This window comes from Chiloscyllium punctatum, chromosome 15 (genome assembly GCF_047496795.1).
Source record: "Chiloscyllium punctatum isolate Juve2018m chromosome 15, sChiPun1.3, whole genome shotgun sequence".
In the NCBI taxonomy this organism is placed as follows: domain Eukaryota; kingdom Metazoa; phylum Chordata; class Chondrichthyes; order Orectolobiformes; family Hemiscylliidae; genus Chiloscyllium; species Chiloscyllium punctatum.
Genome location: NC_092753.1, coordinates 82,900,837 through 82,920,411, shown reverse-complemented (window position 1 = coordinate 82,920,411; position 19,575 = coordinate 82,900,837). Strand labels below are relative to the sequence as shown.

Here is a 19,575-nt window from a genome sequence, read left to right as displayed (position 1 = left end):
CAGGTGGTTCAACAATGGTAATGCCAGTGAATTCCAAGCAGCTGTAGTTGGGTTCTCCCATTGTAGGAGATGATCATTTAAAACCAAACTACTGCAGATGCTGAAAATCTGAAATAAAGACAGAACATATTGGTCTTGCAGTATCCATGGAGAGAGAAACTTTTGAATCCAATGTGACGTCTTCAGAACCTCTTTTTCATAAATGTAAGTGGAAAGGAACTGAACAAGGGGGGCAGAGGGATTGTCAAATCAAGGTAAAGAGAAATAATTTCAGTGGGGCAGGAATAGTCTGAAATGATGGAACTGCCAGGGTAGTCCTGTTGGTGGACTTTAGGAAAAAGGTGGAAATGACTGTGTGAGTAGGGGCACTCTGAGGTGAGAAGCTGTGGATGGGAGATCTCCAGAGGAGATGAAGTCAGTGACAGTCCTGGAATGTTCAGTAGCAGGTTCATGATTCTGAAGGATACAGACTGAAGTGTCTGAAAGCTCAGCTTCTGCAAGTCATAGACCACCATGATAGATGACAGCAGCACCACCCTTATTAGCAAGTGATTGCCTGACACTTGCAATCCAAATGTTACTTGGCACTTACCAGGTCAAGCATGGATACTGTCCACATTGTGTGTGGCCAACATTTTGAGTACTGTGCCTAGTTTTAAACTCCTTATTTATGAAAGGATTTAATTACAGAAACAGTTCAGAGAAATTTGAGGGACTGAGTTATAAGGAGACGTTGGGCAAGCTTGGACTTTTTTCTTTAGAGAGTAGGAGGCTGAGGGGGTATCTTACAGAAGTGTATAAGATCATGAGATGCATAGATAGGATGAATGCACTCCATGGTTTTCCCAGGGTTGGGGAATCGAGAACTAGAGGGTATCAGTTTAAAGTAAGAGGGGAAAGAATAAATGGGAACTGGAGGGGCAACTTTTTTATGGAATGCTCTGCCAGTAGAAGTCATAGAATCATAGGGGTGTACAGCATGAAAACAGACCCTTCAGTCCAACTCATCTATGCCGACCAATATCCCAACCTAATCTCGTCCCACCTGCCAGCACCCGACCCATATCTCTCTAAACCCTTCCTATTCATATACGCATCCAGATGCCTTTTAAATGCTGCAGTAGTACTCACCTCCACCACTTCCTCTGGCAGCCCATTCTGGACACAAACCACCCTCTGCATGAAAAAGATACCCCTTATGTCTCTTTTATATCTTTCCCCTCTCACCCTAAACCTATGCCCTCTAGTTCTAGACTCCCCGACCCCAGGGAAAAAGATTTTGTCTATTTATCCTATCCATGCCCCTCATAATTTTATAAACCTCTATAAAGTCATCCCTCAGCCTCTGATGTTCCAGGGAAAACAACCCGAGCCGATTCAACCCCTCCCTATAGCTCAAATCCTCCAACCCTGGCCAACATCCTTGTAAATCTTTTCTGAACCCTTTCAGGTTTCACAACCTTCTTTCTGATAGGAAGGAGACCGGAATTGCATGCAATATTCCGAAAGTAGCCTTAGCAATGACCTGTACAGCTGCAACATGACCTCCCAACTCCTGTATTCAATACTCTGACCAATAAAGGAAAGCATACCAAACGCCTTCTTCACTAAGGTAAAAACAATGACTGCAGATGCTGGAAACCAGATTCTGGATTAGTGGTGCTGGAAGAGCACAGCAGTTCAGGCAGCATCCAAGTAGCTTCGAAATCGACGTTTCGGGCAAAAGCCTGATGAAGGGTTTTTGCCCGAAACGTCGATTTCGAAGCCAGTTGGATGCTGCCTGAACTGCTGTGCTCTTCCAGCACCACTAATCCAGAGCCTTCTTCACTATCCCATCTACCTGTGACTCTACTTTCAAGGAGCTATGAACTTGCACTCCAAGGTCTCTTTGTTCAGCAACAATCCCTAGGACGTTATCATTAAGTGTATAAGTCCTGTTAAGATTTGCATTCCCAAAATGCAAAAGCTAAATTAAACTCCAACTGCCACTTCTCAGCCCATTAGCCCATCTGATCAAGATCCTGTTGTATTCTGAGGTAACCTCCTTCGCTGTCCACTGCATCTCCAGGTTTGGTGTCATCTGCAAACTTACTAATTATATCTCTTATGCTTATATCCAAAACATTTATATAAATGACAAAAAATAGTGGACCCAGCACCAATCCTTGTGGCACTCCACTGGTCACAGGCCTCAGGTCTGAAAAACACCCCTCCACCACCACCCTCTGTCTTCTACCTTTGAGCCAGTTCTGTATCCAAATGGCTAGTTCTCCCTGTATTCTATGAGATCTAACCTTACTAACCAGTCTCCCATGGGGAACCTTGGTGAACGCCTTACTGAAGTCCATGTAGATCTGTCCTCACCAATCCTCTTTGTTACTTCTTCAAAAACTTCAATCAAGTCTGTGAGACATGATTTCCTCCACACAAAGCCCTGTTGACTATCCTTAATCAGTCCTTGCCTTTCCAAATACATGTACATCCTGTCCCTCAGGATTCCCTCCAACAACATGCCCATCACCGACGTAAGGTTCATCGGTCTATATTTCCCTGGCTTCTCCTTACCACCTTTCTTAAATAGTCGCACCACGTTAGCCAACCTCGCTTCTTTTATCAACTGTACCAGCCTCAGATTGATCGCTTTCATCACTATCTCCCTGGATTCCAACCCACACCCCCCTCCCCCCCAACCTTACTAGTTTAAATCCTCCCAAGCAGCTCGAGCAAGTCTCCCTTTCAGTATATTTGTCCTCTTCCAATTCAGGTGCAATCCATCCTTCTTGTACAGGTCGCTTCTACCCCAGAAGAAATTCCAGTGATCCAAAAATGTGAATCTTTCTCCCTTACACCAGTTCCTCAGCTGTGCATTCATCTGTCTATATCTTCCCTTCAGAATCTCATCCTTTTCCCTTCCTATGTGGTCAGTTCCAATGTGTAAAATGACCTCTTGCTCGGCCCTCTCCCACTTTGAGAACATTCTGCACCTCTTTGAGACATCCTTGATCCTGATTTGGAGATACCGGTGTTGGACTGGGGTGTACAAAGTTAAAAATCACACAACACCAGGTTATAGTCCAACAGGTTTAATTGGAAGCACACTAGCTTTCGGAGCGACGCTCCTTCATCAGGTGGTTGTGGAGGACACAATTGTAAGGCACAGAATTTGTAGCAAAAGTTTACAGTGATGTAACTGAAATTATACGTTGAAAAATACCTTGATTGTCTGTTCAGTCTTTCATCTGTTCGAATACCATGAAAGAAGTGGAACTATCAACCGACAATCAAGGTATTTTTCAATGTATAATTTCAGTTACATCACACTGTAAACGTTTGCTATAAGTTCTGTGCCTTACAAGTGTGTCCTCCACAACCACCTGACGAAGGAGCAGTGCTCAGAAAGCTAGTGTGCTTCCTATTAAACCTATTGGACTGTAACTTGGTGTTGTGTGATTTTTATCCTTGATCCTGGCTGCAGAAACCTCTGTCTGTACCTTGGACTCGAGAGTCCCTGAACACAATCGATCTCTTGGAACCCGAATTACGCCTCATTGCATTAGAGCCAGTCTCAATATCAGAAACTTGACTGTTCATTTTACATTCCACTGAGAATCCATCACCACTACATTTTCCAAAACAGCATACTTGTCTGAAATAGGGATAGCCACAGAAGATTCCTGCACTTGTGATTGAGGCAGGTGGGTTAACAACATTTAAAAGGCATTTGGAGAAATGGACTAGAAGGGTATGTGCCAAGTGCAGGGAAATGGCGTTACTGTGGATAGACATTTTGGTCGGCATGGACCAGTCTGTGCTATAGGACACTATGACTCTAATATTCACGGAAGTGATTTCTGGCACTCGGAAAGGTTGCATAGGTTAAGCCATAGGTCCATTGGAGCATAGAACAATGAAAATTAATCTTTTTGGAACATATAAGATCTGAAGGTCTTTAAGCTGAAAGGATGTTACCCTTTGCAAGAGGGTCTAGCACATGGGAACACAGTTTGAAAATAAGGTGTTTCCAATTTCTGAAGAAGAAGAGGGTAATGTTTTTGCTTTCAGATAGTGTTGCATCTGTCAAATTCCCTTTCCAGCAGAGAGGTTGAGGCATGGTAATTGAATATTGATAGATTTAGATAGATTCTTGACTAACAAGGTAGACAAAGGATACGAGATTGGCCAGAAAAATGTGTTGAAGCCACAATCAAATCACCCATGATCATGTTGAATATTGAGCCAACTAAATGGGCCAAATAGTCTCTTTCTGGTCCTAGTTCATAAGTTTGCGGAAGGGAGGGACTACCCAGTAAGGTGGAGGAGCCTAGAGAGAAAATTCTACTTTACCTAATATAACTGCTGATGTCTCAATCACTGATGACGGAACACTGAGAAAAATATGTAATCTCACAAAGCTATATGTGAGATTTGTAACTAGGACAGGAATTTTGAACGCAACAGGCTGAGGGAAGAGAGCCAGTGAAAGTTGCCGGTCACTCTGATCAATCCCCCCTCTTTACAGTGGCTCTGCAATCCTACCTCTAAGAAAAAATCATGGCTTCAAGTGCCAATTCAGGGATTCGGGTACAAATTCTCCCCTGACACTCTATTGCAACACGAATGAAATGTCCTGCACACTCAAAGGTGGCATTATTAAAATGAGATGGTAAATTTTCTATCCTTTTCAGGGATGGATGGAAAATACCCTGTGACATTAATTCGAAGAAAAACGATGGGAGTGTCCTGATTAATCTTTATACTGTGGCTACTGTCTAAAACAAATTATCTGACTCTTTGACCACATTTTTTGATCGTCTGCCCTAATATTGCCTTATCTGGTCAGTGTCATATCTTGTTTTATAATGCTCGCGTGAGCACCTTGAGAAGTTTAGTTATGCGAATCGGCACTCTACAAATTCAAATTGGTGTTGGCGGTTTGTTGCATTGTTGTTTGTGTGATCTTGCCATATGCAATTTATTTATTTACAACAGTTCAAGAGCACTTCATTGTCAGTAAAGTACTCTGGGATGGCCTGAATTTCTGCAACGGATATATAAACGTATGAAAAGCAAAGAGTTTGATGTGCTTGAACTTAGAGTCATACAGCATGGGAACAGACCCTTTGGTCCAACTCATTCATACCAACCAAGTTTCCCAAACTAAACCATTTGCCTGAGTTTGACCCATATTCCTCTAAATCTTTCCTATTCATGTACCTTTCCAAATGTCTTTTAAGTGTTATTACTGTATGTGCCACTTCCTCTGCCAGTACATTCTACACATGAACCACCCTCTACGTGAAAAGGTTGCCCTCGGGTCCCTTTTAAATCTTTCTCTTCTCATCTTAAACCTATGCCTTCACTTGAAAGACAGGAAGTCATATATGCACCGCACCTCCCAAAAACACCCATGTGATAATGGCCAGATAATCTAAATTTGAGTTGTTGATTGAGAGAGAAATATCGGCTAAGGCATCAGAGATAACCTCCCTGTTTTTTCTCATGCACATTCAGAGAGTTAGTATAGACATCACTGGCTGAATCATGCCTTCTTCTGCACTGTATTAGCATCAAAATGATACCACTTCCAGTAGTGCAGCCCTCTTTCAGTACTCCACTACATTGATGGCCTGGAGCTTTTGGAGTGAGACTTGAACCCACAGTCTTCTGGCTCAATTGAGAGTATGACCAACCGTGTCATTAAGCCTGTGAAAAGAGGTTTAAATCATCAAAAAACTTCCATTGGCCAGCTACAGCCAACTCACTAAACACTCAGAATGTGAGACCACTTTGTGCTGCATCCAGTGCCAAATGTAAAACCTAGAAATGGTACATCACAGTGAATGAAAACTGTACCAACAAAAGGGTAGGGTGATGCTGAGAATGGAGAAAAATGTGTGGAATTATTAAAATGTGTTATACATTTGAATATTCAAAGTTTCTGATATCTGCTTCAGTTTATGCATTGGTAGGTTAGAATGCCTCTCCCTTCCTTGAAATCTCACTTGATACTTTGAGATTGAGAGTGTTTGTTTTCTGTCTAGATGCAGATATTCCTGACACAAAAGTAAATGTGCCTTGCATTGACCAGGCCTGGTATAATCAACAGAAATTTATTCTTATACCTGTTTATCTCTATAGATTATTTAATATCTGATATAGAATTTAGTTTTCTGGCCTTTCCATTGTCTTCTGTGTTGATCTTGCATGATTGTCTGAAAATGTGCAATATTTTTAATCATTTCTTCTGCAAGTTATGTTCTCAGTGTCCAGTAGTCACTGAGTAGGATCATATGGTTAAAAAGCTGAAAATCTTGAATAAAGACAAAATGTTCTGGCTGCATGTTACTCAGAGTCTGAAGCGGGGAAGGATAAGAAACTGCTTCAGGTGAGAGCCTACATTAGAACTGCAATTATAAGTCTGGAAAGATCCTGACATTGCCACAAAAAGACAAATCAGGACATGCTCAGGTGAGTACAGCTCTCGCATTCCTGGGCATGTTCTGGCTTTTCTTACATCAGGGACTTCTGTTGGACTGTGCTACTTGTGGTGAAGTGAAGGTTGCTGAAGTGTTACTGCTTTAATCACTGATCTGATGCTGATTTACCTGCTCTTTATTTCCAAGAATTGTCTGTACTTGGCACCAATGATCACTTTCCTACTACCTTCAAATGTTGCAGAAAAATTAACACGGTAAGCCCTTTATAACTTTTTCAGTTCCGAGGTAACTGATAGATAGCACTGCTGTCATCTCTGAGTCAGAAGCTTGTGGTTTCAATTCCCATTCCAGGACTCAATCACCTAATCTAGGCTGACACTTAAAAGCAGAATTAAGAGAATGCTGTGCTATTAGGGTTAGATTTTGGATGAGATTGTAAACCAAGGCCCCACTGCCTGTTCACATTGATGTAAAAGGTTTAATTGTGACGGAAGATGGACCAAGATCTTCTGATAATATGGGCAATGGTCATCCTTCAATCAACATTATGTGATATACACAAGGCCTGGGTTTAGGGGTGATCCCTAGTTCAAAGTTTTCAATTATCAGAGATATCTATTTAAGCACAGATTTGTTTGGGTGACATAACTGAAGTATTAAAAATAATTAAGTCTTCAGATTATACATGGAAAGACATTTTGAGCAAGATAGTTTGGATCGTAATTCTATTTGGTAGTGCACAAGACAAGCATGTCTCATTTGTCAGTTTTATTTGTGGAATATTGGGGAAGTTTTCTTTTTACAGGGGATTATTGGTACTTAAGCTGGCAGAAAGTGAGGACTGCAGATGCTGGAGATCAGAGCTGAAAAATGTGTTGCCGGAAAAGTGCAGCAGGTCAGGCAGCATCCGAGAAGTAGGAAAATCGACGTTTCGGGCAGAAGCCCTTCATCAGGAATTAGGCTGAGAGCCTCGGGAGTGGAGAGATTGAGAGTATGAATTCTTCTGAGGATATAATACAGTAGTGGTTTGCAGTTTTGAGAGAGTGTGGCCCTCAGTTGAGGCATAGCTGACTGTAAAGAAGTTAAGTGGTGGTGCAAGTGTGGAGCAGAGGATTCGGAAGGAGGTTTAGAGTATGAATTCTCTCTTCCCAGAGGCTCCCAACCTCATTCCTGATGAAGGGCTTTTTCCTGAAATGTCGATTTTCCTGCTCCTTGGATGCTACCTGATCTACTCTAATTTTGACTGCAACCTCATAGCTCCCTAGTCCTGAACAGCTCACTTCTACCTTCTTCCCAAAATGCACTAACCAGAACCGTTATTTCAGTCATCCATCGATAATCATCTCTTTCATATATATCCACCATTCTTCTGACCACCCTGCCACTTTAGCAGGTTCCATTTTCATGGTCCAACCTACCATTCCTTCATCATGATGACCAGTCTTCCGACATTTCCATCCACCATGGGTGATTTGAAGGCTCTCTGCTCCTTTCTTGAACTGAAGTGCAAAAGGGTGCAGAAAAGATTTATAAAGATGTTGCCAGGATCGAAGGGTTTGATTTATAGGGAGAGGCTGAATAAGTTGGGGCTATTTTCCCTGGAGCATGAGAAACCGAGGGGTGACCTTGTAGGGGTATAAAATCATGAGGGGCATGGATTTGGTGAATAGCCAAGGTCTTTTTCCCAGGGAAGGGCAGTTGGAAACTAGAGGGCATAGATTAAAGGTGAGGAGGAAAGATGTAAAGGGAGTAAGCGGCAACTTTTTCATGCAGAGAATGGTACATGTATAGAATGAGTTGTCAGAGGAAGTTCTAGAGGCTGTTGACAACTTTTAAAAGACATCTGGATGGGTACATGAATAGGAAAGGTTTAGAGGGATATGGGCCAAGTGTTGGCAAATAGGACTGGAATAATCTAGGATATCTGGTTGGCATGGAAGAGTTTGACCAAAGGGTCTGTTTCAGTGCTGGAAAACTCTATGACCATGGCTCTAGTCTTTATCCACCATTCACTGTCCTGTATCTGGATGAACTTCTTTTCTCATTTTCCAACTTTCTTGTGAACAATGCTCATTTCATCCAAATAAAAAGATATTGGATCTGAGCTGTGCTTCCCTTTTTTTGAGGTGCATGATACATTCTTCCTTCTACCCTTCCATTCCCAATCCATTGAGGACTGTTTAGGTGCCACTTCTTGCTCGTGCCCTGAGCTAGAAAACTCAATATTGCTTTCAATTTCCAAGTTTTTCTTGTTTTCACATGTCTGACTCTTCGAAATACCTTAACATCTCTGTCCCCATTTATAGGATTGACCGTCAAAAAATGATAGCCTACTGATTTCCATAACTAATCATACTGCACACTAGCACACCTTTAAGTGCTGAAAGAATTTCATTCCATACTTTGTTGTATTGAATGCACTCATACAGTCTTTCTTATCGGTGTTTCTGACATGTCATTCTTTTCCCTAAACTGAGGACACTCTGCCACCATAGTTGACAGCATCCTCAAGTATGCCCATGAATTTTCCTGCAATTCTCCTCTCATCCTTTCTATATTATCTCAGTCCCATGAATACCCCTTTCACCCACCAACCTCTATTATTTTCCACCAGCTCCATTGTGATGCCATCACTGAACACATTTCCCTTTCCCTTCCCCTTTCACCATTCTGATGTGATGCCAGCTTTCCTTTTTAAATCTAGACTTTGGTTCTCATTGATCAAGGTGGTTTGAACCATTATGGCTGGCACAGTGGCTCAGTGGTTAGCACCGCTGCCCCACAGCACCAGGAACCCAGGTCCACCCTCAGGTGACTGTCTATGTGTAGTTTGCACATTCTCCCCATGTTTGTGTGGGTTTCCTTTGGGTGCTGTAGTTTCCTCCCACAGTCCACAGATGGACAGGTTAGGTGGATCAGCCATGCTCAATTTTCCACAGTGTTGAGGGATGTGTAGGTTAGTGGATTAGCCATGGGAACAAGGTTAGGTGGTAAATCTGGATGGGATGCTCGTCAGAGGGTCGGTGTGGATTTGATAGGCCGAATGGCCTCCTTACACACTGTGGGGATCTATGATTCAATGATCAACAAAGGCAACAGCAAACCTGTTCAAAAGTATATGGTACCTGGCCCTGTTAAAACACAAACTATCTGACTTGTACAGATCCCACCTTTTCTAGACTGGTTTCCATTGCCCCAAGAATCTGAAGTCTTCCCTTTTGTACTGTATCTCCAGGCCAGCATTTAATTGCACTATTCTCTTATTTCTGTGCTTACTAGTGCATGGCATCAGATACAATCTAGAGATTGTTACTTTAATTTTCTTCCTAGCTTTCTAAAATCTGCCTGTTCAATCTTATGTTTGGCCAATCTTATCCACCATGACGGGGTCTCCAAGCCCTCCATTTCTTCCTTTCCCGATGTCCCCAACAGTACCCTTCCACTGACACTCTCATTCATTTGGCTAAACTGGTCCTCACCCTTTAAAATTTCTCCTACTTCCTCCAGACCAAAGGGGTAGCCATGGACACCCGTATGGGCCCCAGCTATGCCTGTCTCTTTGTTGGCTACGTAGAACAGTCCATCTTCCGTAATTACACCGGCACCACTCCCCACCTCTTCCTCCGCTATATTGATGACTGCACCAGTGCCACCTCGTGCTCCCGCAAGGAGGTTGAGCAGTTCATCAACTTCACCAACACATTCCACCCCGACCTTAAATTCACCTGGACCATCTCTGACACCTCCTTCCCTTTCCTGAACCTCTCCATCTCCATTAATGACGACCGACTTGACACATGTTTTACAAACCCACCGACTCCCACAGCTACCTGGATTACACCTCTTCTCACCCTACCTCCTGCAAAAATGCCATCCCGTATCCCCAATTCCTCTGCCTCTGCAGTATCTGCTCCCAGGAGGACCAGTTCCACCACAGAACACACAAGATGGCCTCCTTCTTTAGAGATCGCAATTTCCTTTCCCACGTGGTTGAAGATGCACTCCAATGCATCTCATCCACATCCCACATCTCCGCCCTCAAATCCCACTCGCCCACTGGTCCTCCCCTTCCGCCCTACCAACCTTCGCATTAACCTTATCATCTGTCGACATTTCCGCCACCTCCAAACAGACCCCACCACCAGGGATATATTTCCCTCCCCACGCATTTCCACTTTCCACAAAGACCGTTCCCTCTATGACTACCTGGTCAGGCCCACACCTGCCAACAAACCACCGTACCCCCCAGCACCCTCCCCTACCACCGCAGGAACTGCAAAACCTGCGCCCACACCTCCCCCCTTCCCTCCATCCAAAGCCCCAAAGGAGCCTTCCACATCCACCAAAGTTTTACCTGCACATCCACCAATGTCATTTATTGTATCCGTTGCTCCCGATGTGGTCTCCTCTACATTGGGGAGACTGGACGCCTCCTTGTGGAGCGTTTCAGGGAACATCTCCGGGATACCCGCACCAATCAACCCACCCTGTGCCCCAACATTTCAACTCCCCCTTCCACTCTGCCGAGGACATGCAGTTCCTGGGCCTCCACCACCACTGCTCCCTCACCACCTGGAGGAAGAGCGCCTCACCTTCCACCTCAGAACACTTCAACCCCAGGGCATCAGTGTGGACTTCACCAGTTTCCTTATTTCCCCTTCCCACACTTTACCTCAGTTCCAACCTTCCAGCTCAGCACTGTCCTCATGACCTGTCCTACCTGCCAATCTCCCTTCCCACCTATTCACTCCACCCTCTCCTTCCCTCTGACCTATCACATCCATCCCTACCCCCATTCACCTATTGTACTCTTTGCTACCTTCTCCACAGCCCTACCCCCTCTCCCCTCCCCTCCCCTCCCCCCCATTTATCTCTTTACCCTGGAGGCTTCCTGCCTCTATTCCTGATGAAGGGGTTTTGCCCAAAACTTTGATTTTCCTGCTGTCTAACCTGCTGTGCTTTTCCAGCACCACTCTGATCTAAACTCCGGTTTCCAGCATCTGCAGTCCTCACTTTGGCCTGTTCAATCTTAAGCCTCTTTCTACCAGTCTGATATGAATATGGACCACAACATCTGGCTTTTATTTTGCCATGCAGATGCTGTGCAGCCATGCAATTACATCTTTGATCCTTGCACCAGGAAGACAACATTCCATCCTCGCTTCACATCTGTGGCTGTAGAAATAGCTGTTGGTTCTCTAGACTATTTAATATCCCATTACTATTGCTTTTCTGACCACTCTTGCTGTTAGAAAGAGCATTCTGAGACTTGGACCTGGAGATGGTGAAGAAACCGTGATATAGATCCAAGTCAGAATGGTGGGTAAAACAGAATTAGTGTTTTGAGTCTAATGTGGCTGTTCTTCCAAAGAAGTCGAAACATGAACTCTGTTCCTCTCTCCACTGAAGCTGCAAACTTCTCCAGCGCTTTCTGTTTTTATATTAGTTTTTATATTACCTGTTGGTTAATGCTTGTGGTAAAACAGTAAAACACTGAAAGACCCCTTTCCCTGCACCTACACCCTCCACCTTGGGTATTCTTACTCTGCTGAATTATTTACTGACAATCTTCCCTATCTTCTATTTGATGAAGCGCAGCTTTAGTGCCTATTTATATAGATGGCATGCTATCTGTAAGTAAGCATGCTTCGACCTGTTCACAACCATAGAAAGTATCCCACCATCTCAGCAATTTAAGAACAGTCACTTAACATTACCCATACTTTCTGAGCATATCCCTTTCTGAAAGAAACACCCAGAGTAGAAGTGCATTACTCAGCTTGTCTTTGTGTGTTTTATTCAGAAACGCACATGTTGAGAACTGTGCATTCACCAGAAAGTGTCTGGTAGCTGTGTTTCTTATCAGTACTTTCCCTTTCACCAGTGAACTATGAACATTTTCTAGATTTGTGGATTTCATGCACATAACAATCGTGTGTGTGTGTGTGTGTGTGTGTGTGTGTGTGTGTGTGTGTGTGTGTGTGTGTGTGTGTGTGTGTGTAGTTTTAGTGTAATAAAATATCCTAAAACACTGTCCAGGAGACAAGAACATTATAACATGTGACATGACTGAGACCCACAACACATGGCTATTTTAGAGCAGATGGCCAAAAAGCTGGTTAAAGAGACCAGTTTTACAGTACATCTTAAAGGAGGAGAAAGAAGTAGATGATATGAAAGGAAATTCCAGACCTTAAGGTGTGGCCACCAATGGTGCGGAGATTAAAATTGAACTGAATTGGATTGAATTGTATTTATTGTCACGTGTGCTGAGGCACAGTGAAAAGCTTTGTCTAGTGAGCAATACAGGCAGATCAGAGTTAAGTAGCATAGCTAAGTAAATAATAGATAAACAGTGGCAAAAACAAAAACACAGGTACAGGCAAATGCTAAGAGTTTGTGAGTCCATTCAGTATTCTAACAACAGTAGGGTAGAAACTGTTTTGAAACTGGCTGGTGCATGTGTTCAGGTGTGTGTACCTTCTCCCCGATGGTAGAGGTTGCGGGAAAACATTACCAGGGTGGGATGGATCTTTGAGAATGCTGGCGGCCTTTCCCTGACAATGAGCCTGGTAGATGGATTCTATAGATGGGAGGTTGGTCTATGTGATTGTCCAGGCTGAGTTCACCACTCTCTTTAACCATCTCCGATCTTGAATGGTACAGTTGCCATACCAGGTAGTGATACATCCAGACAAAATGCTCTCGACAGTGCACCTATAAAAGTCGGAAAGGTATTTGCCGTCATGCCAAATTTCCTCAGCTGACTGAGGAAAAAGAGATGTCGTTGGGCCTTTGTAACCCGTGTGTTCACATGAAGAATTCAAGAAAGCTTGTTGTTGATGACCACTCCCAGGAGCTTGATGCTGTCCACTCGTTGCACCTTTGTGCTGTTAATGTGTAAGGGGGCATGAGTAACATCCTGCCGAAATGTGCAAGAGACCTGATTTAAAGGGCTGCAGATACCTTGGAGGATTTTGCAGGTGGACAAGATTTCATACATCTTCTTTCTCAAGAAACCTTTCATTGCTCCTTATGGAATGTGAGTAATAAATGATGCAAATACTCATTTCCACACTTGTGAACACTGCCCGGTTCGTCTCAATAAGTTAAAGACTTCATCAGAATGGAAAGCAATGGAGAGCCATTATTGTCCGAAGTAATTTTTCCTTATTTGCAGATCATGCTCAGGCAACCCGAAGATACAGATTTTCTTCTGCTCGATCAAACATTATTATGGAAGTCTTCATATGTATCTCTGAGATTCTGAACTCTACTTATAATTTCTAATTCTCTGCCTCACTACAACTCTGACCTCTTTCTCTTTGGTCTCCTGCAGTAGTCTAAAAAATCTCTCAACAGAGTATTGATGATGATTTTTGATCATTAAGCATTTTCCATCTTTCTGGACTTGCCGTCAGCTGCTGCTCAAGATAAGAGTTGCTGGCACCATCCTCTTTAAGTACAGAGAACTCCAGGGTTTGGTAGAGTGGGATAGAGGAAATTGTCTGACTAGAAGTGTCAGTTGTAGCTATCAGTATTTAGTTTATAACATAGTAACAATTAGTTCTAGATTACATTGAACTGATAGACAGACCTGGAGGATCATCAGTTAGGTCTCAATCCTTCGAGCTCCTGAGTTGCTCTACACATAAGTCCTTATGACATCATCATAGTAAGTGGTGCTTATGATACTCCTCAAAGAACAAAGAACTATACAGCATGGAAACGGGCCCATCTGCCCTCCAAGCCTGTGCCGACACATTCACCCTTCCATTTAAAACTGTCTTCAATCACAGGATGCGTATCCCTCTATTCCTTTCCTAGTCACGCATTCGTTCAGGTGCTTTTCGCAAGCTGCTATTGTGTCTACTTCCACCACCTCCCCTGGCAATGTGTTCCAGGCACTACCACCCTTTGTGGGAAGAACTTGACTCACGCATCTCTTTTAATCTTCCCCCTCATATCTTGAACCTGTGTCCCCTAGTAATTGACTTCTCCACCCCTGGAAAACGCCTCATATGTTCCGTGCCACTCACACTCTTATAAAGTTCTATCAAGTCACTCCTCAACCTCCTGCATTCCAGTGAAAGCAAATCCAATTTAGCCAGCCTTTTCTCACAGCTAAAATCCCCTATACCAGATAACATCCTAGTAAACCTTTTCTATACCCTTTCCAAAACATCCACAGCCTTCTGGTAGTGTGGTGACCAGAATTGTACTAACCCTCTCAGAACAAAATATACAGCATTACTCTGCAAACTCTTTTTCTAATTATTGATATCATACCTAAAAACATAATCACATCTGCAACTACCCCATCTTCCATCTTCCACAAGGCTCTGCCTTTTCAAAATCAGATGATCTGGAGGCGTCACCATTATCGAAGAGCATACTTTACTCAGACTTGGGAAATTGATAGTTTGCTGAGTGGAAGACTATTGATATTGGTTATTTTGCTGACAGCCTGAGGTCAGTCAGTCCTTTTAAACTGGAGGATCCTTAATCTTGTGGATTTTGATTAGGGAAGCCAGCTCTCCAGCTGAAACAGGCATTTTCCTCTTTACAGTATCTTGATTAATTGGACATCGGTCATCCCTTTTCAGCGGTTGCTTCCAAGTAGTTGTATGCACCAGATCATCAATCTGTGTTAGCAGATTTGTATTCTCACTCCACCTTTTGATCTGTGCTGTAAACCTCTTATTTCAACCTGGTTATTGGCTTGGACCCTCTGCTTCACCCTCAACACTTGCATTATTGGTGAAACCACCGTATTTACTTCCTTTCTGTTTGAAGATAGCTTCTGTCATTATTACTGAGGACTTTTTCGAGGGAAATAAAGAAATGAATTGTTATGCTTGAAATTACCTCTTCCGAGTCACCTCAGCATCTAACATCAAATGTGAATCTGTCTCATCTATTTGTTTACCAGGCTGTGTTGCACTTTGAGTTGCATCAGTTATAAATTCACCAATTAGTTAGTTGAAGTATACTTTCATGGGCTATCTCATTGCTCGTTTTCCCTCATAAATATTGCTAGCTGTACAGTCTGAGTGCTCTTCCATGTTAATGATAGTGGAAAACATTTATGCCAATCCTGTATAGCCACAGGTTCCCACCTCATTAACAGTATGAAACAACTATCTTATCCCAGTGTGACTGACCTGTGTGGATTCTGATCTTGTCTTAGGTTCTACCATGAGTTCAGGGTGTGCTATGTAATCTTCTACTAGCTGACCTTTGATTGGTTGTTCCTTGATTTGCTGTTCATTTACTTGTTATTCCTTAACCAGTTGCTTCTTAATGTTATATTTTGTAACTCCAACCCTTCTGTCATTTGAATAAACTTGAGGTCAAGAGTAAAATTTATGATTGTGATGTGTGTATATATAGGTCTATTATTTGGTGGCCTCTGTATGAGAAAGTTGCTTGTAACGAGCTTTTAATCTTAAGAGCTATATACTTCCTGGACGAGGAGTGGCAGATGGAGTTTATTTTAGATAAATGTGAGGTGCTGCATTTCGGAAAAGCAAATCAGAACAGGACTTATACACTTAATGGTAAGGTCCTGGGGAGTGTTGCAGAACAAAGAGACCTTGGAGTGCAGGTTCATACTTCCTTGAAAGTAGAGTCACAGGTAATACATAGACAGTCTTTTCCCTGGGGTGGGGGAGTCTGGAACTAGAGGGCATAAATTTAGAGTGGGAGGGCAAAGATAGTAAAGAGACCTAAGGGGCAACTTTTTCACATAGAGAATGGTGCGTGTATGGAATGAGCTACCAGAGGAAGTGGTGGAGGATGTTAAAATTACAGCATTTAAAAGGCATGTCTTGGGTATATAAATAAGAAGGGTTTAGAGGGATCTGGATCAAGAATGTGGTGCTGAAAAAGCACAGCAGGTCAGGCAGCATCCAAGGAGCAGGAGAGTCAACGCTTTGGGCATGAGCCTTTCATCAGGAATCAGGTTAGGATATCTGGTCAGTATGGATGAGTTGGACCGAAGGGTCTGTTTCTGTGCAGTACATTTCTATGAGTTGAACTATTGCTGCTTGTAGATAGTGTTTTCTTAACCATGGCTCACCATCTGATAGTAAAGTGAAGTCACCCCAGTGTCTAACTTTAATTTCTTTCACTGGAGTGTAGGAGATTGAGGGATTATAAAATCATGAGGAACATGGATAGGGTGAATAGTCAAAAGTCTTTTTCCAAGGTGGGGGAGGGGTCAGAAACTAGAGGGTATAGAGTTAAGGTGAGAGGGGAATGATTTAAAATGAGGGGGATCTTTTTCACACAGAGTATAGTGTGTGTATGGAATGAGTTGCCAGAGGAAATAGCAGAGGTGGGTACAATTCTAACATTTAAAAAAACATTTGTACGGGTGCATGAGTAGGAAAGGTTTAGAGGGATATGGGCCAAACACATGCAAAGGAGACTAGTTCAGTTTAAGATACTGGTCAGCGTGGACGAATTGGACCAAAGGGTCTATTTCCATGCTGGCTGACTCTGTGATGTCAGAGAGCCCTCTGAAGTGTTTGATGTCTGCTATCTCAGGACTTTACTGCCCTCAGTAGTCAGAATTAACCTGCACTTCTCAGTTCAAAACCACTTTTCATTGTTGCACAAGTGACTGTACAAGCTCAGCCTAAATGTATAGCACATGATTAAGATTGTTTTCTTTTAAATGTAATTATTCTTATAATGCCACTGAATGCACTAAACAGACTGGTATCCATCCTGTACTTCTGTGTTTAGTGATTCATGTGCATTAAATCCTGTCATTCACACATTGTCAACGTAGCCTTGGAGCCCTCTAAATACAGCATGCAAGCATTTCATGAATTTTTTTTAATATTGTTGAACACAACTTTAAACTTCTGTATTGAGACCACATTTTGGAAAATTGATCATTTGTTTTTATTAGATTTAAATTTCCATGATCATGTCACACTAACTTTCCTTACAAACCTTTTCACGACAAGACCCAAAAAGGGGTTTGATCTGTTGCTGAAGATTCCAACTTTTACTGTGGGAATTAATAAAGACAAAAGAAAGAAAAGGATTGTATCGTCCATTTCACAACTTTTTGAGTCAATGAAATACTTTTGAAACATAGCCACAGTTGTAATGCACGAAATATTAAAAATATGAACTGAAATTTCCATACCTTCACTGCAAATACAGCTTACGAGACTCCAGTTCGTGAATGTAATATTGTGATGAGGGATAAAGATCTCCAAATCTCAGTTGAAATAGCAATTTCTTGCATCAATATTTATCCGATGCCATGAATGCAAATGTTCACCTGAAGTAGCTTCAAGTTGAATGCGAATAAGAAACCAAATTTATTTTTGTCAGTGGTGCAATCAGTCATATTGATGAAAACTGTAATGATAAATCTGAATAACCCATTACAGCCAAGTCACTCCATAATGCTCCCAATGTAATGAAGAGTCAAGGACAAGAAAAGACAAATCTGTCTGACCTGTGGCTAAGTGTATTTTGAAAGCCCCATGTGATTCACTGCACTACCTTGTTTGGAAAATTAATCCAAATTCTTTCATTATTTCCATCAAAAATTCTTCATTTAAATGAACTTAAAATTTACATTTTGTGCTTACATTTATACCATCTAGTTTTGATGTACTTCTAAGTAAATTTCTGGTTGAAAAAGAACGATGTAATATACCATGATTTAAAAAGATAGCAGAAAGAATACCCTGTATTTTAAAAGTGTGTTATGGTGTCATCAGACTGTTTCAAGGTGCTGCAAGCAACAAATGACAAGGTCCCAGACTCAGTACAATGGTGGCTGTCTCATTTCTGAATCAGTAAATTGAGGGTTCAAAACTTATTCCAGACCTCTGGGGATAGAGGAGTCTATTCAGCCCATTGAGGCTGTTCAGTTAGATGATTGGCTAATCTGTACCTCAACCTGCCTTAAGCAGGGTGTAGGACCATTCCGCACAGCCACTTTGGTGCAAGCGACTTGGTGCAGCCGGTTTGGCCCAACCCATTTTGGCGCATACCCATTTCGGCACAAGCGATTCGGCGTAGCTCTTATTTATTCCTTTTCAGGCTTACTTACAAGCATTAATGAAAGCAATAAAAAGAAAAATAATGTTTATCCTCTTCATTAAAAATGTTAAAAAGAAAATAAAAATGAAAGAAATAAGGCAAATACAAAATTGTTGATGGCATTTTAAAGGGTTTTATTTTATTTTAATAATTTGTACATCAATATGTTTTATTTTAATATATTTTAATAATTTTAGTAATAGTAGTTTAATAACCACTACTGAATAACTATAAAACAGTTCTGCGCCGAAATGGGTCGTGCCGAATCGCTCGCGCCAAAGTGGCTACGCCGAATGGTCCCACTCTGGCCATAAGCACCATCTTTTAAAACCAAATTGACAGATAATGCAGCTGCTGTTTTCTGGCAACCATCTCTTTGCCACGGTTTTGAAAGGTTGTTTAGATGAGTATCCCTGGGACGTTGGGGGGGGGGGGGAGGGGAAAATAGTTTCAGATTTCTGCTGTACCTTGTGTGAAGAAATAATTCCCAGTTTCACTCCTGACAGGCTGAATTCTAATTTTATGATAATGCTGTCTCATTCCCAATCCCTCACCATGGAAATAATTTGTCTTTGTCCACTTACCTCAATCTTTTATCTTTTTAAACTTCTTGATTTGATCTCTCCTCAATACAAAAGGGAACACAAGCCAAGTTTATGTGACCTGTTCTAATAATTTAACCTTTTTAACATTCTGGTGAAAATGCCTATCCCTCTAAGCTCAATGCCTGAGTTAAGGTACTTAGAATTGAATATTATACTCCAAATTGGTCTGAACAAGGCTCTGTTTCACTGAATCGTACACTCTCTTGAGCTGCTCGAATTTAAAATGATGCCTTATGTCACACTTTAAGAGAGCCAGCTTTAAGATGGAAACAATGTCTTATTTGCCTCCTGGGGTGAATGTAAAAGAATCCTAAGACATTGTTTGAAGAAGATCATTGAAGCTCTTTCATAATGTCTTGGCCAACATTTATTCCTTAACCAACACTACAAAGCAGTTTAATTCGTAATCACAAGATAAATGTTTTTCCACATAACAGCAGTTCATCATTGGACACTTT

At 42.1% G+C, this 19,575-nt stretch overlaps 1 protein-coding gene across 5 annotated transcripts in view; it reads left to right on the top strand.

Moving 5' to 3' along the window:
- Window positions 1–19,575, top strand: part of kcnj15 (potassium inwardly rectifying channel subfamily J member 15) — a 41,101-nt gene that overhangs the window by 5,229 nt on the left and 16,297 nt on the right. For 3 of the 5 annotated variants that reach the window (XM_072585673.1, XM_072585672.1, XM_072585671.1), the window contains exon 3: window positions 6,624–6,691. The exons of 1 other annotated variant lie outside the window; for it this stretch is intronic. In XM_072585673.1, coding sequence (XP_072441774.1) covers window positions 6,645–6,691 — 47 coding nt within the window. In that variant the 5' untranslated portion in view covers window positions 6,624–6,644. Of the gene's footprint in view, window positions 1–4,330; window positions 4,836–6,623; window positions 6,692–19,575 lie in introns of those variants that run through there. One more of the 5 variants, XM_072585674.1, reaches the window with a different exon arrangement.